The 208-nt window shown below is 60.1% G+C and overlaps 1 protein-coding gene across 1 annotated transcript in view; it reads left to right on the forward strand.

Annotated features, from left to right (window-relative positions):
* RFC5 (replication factor C (activator 1) 5, 36.5kDa) overlaps window positions 1–208 on the forward strand; it is a gene marked incomplete at its 5' end in the record, with an annotated part of 27,753 nt that overhangs the window by 5,205 nt on the left and 22,340 nt on the right. The window contains 1 exon segment of the mRNA XM_009886086.1: window positions 44–194. Within this exon segment, the coding sequence (XP_009884388.1) occupies window positions 44–194 (151 nt within the window).

A 208-nucleotide genomic window follows, 5' to 3' on the forward strand; every position in this document is an offset into this window, starting at 1 on the left:
GGGGGGTACCGGGCATCCCCTAAATCTGTTATCCCTTCTCCAGTGCAGCGGTTTATCAGCGAAGATCGACTCCCCCATCTTCTCCTCTATGGACCTCCCGGTACCGGTAAGACCTCGACCATCCTCGCCTGCGCCAAGCAGCTCTACCGGGAACGGGAGTTTGGCTCCATGGTGCTGGAGGTGAGGATGGGATGGTGGGGAGGGGGTT

Source organism: Charadrius vociferus, unplaced genomic scaffold (genome assembly GCF_000708025.1).
Source record: "Charadrius vociferus isolate BGI_N301 unplaced genomic scaffold, ASM70802v2 scaffold1315, whole genome shotgun sequence".
NCBI classification, from domain to species: domain Eukaryota; kingdom Metazoa; phylum Chordata; class Aves; order Charadriiformes; family Charadriidae; genus Charadrius; species Charadrius vociferus.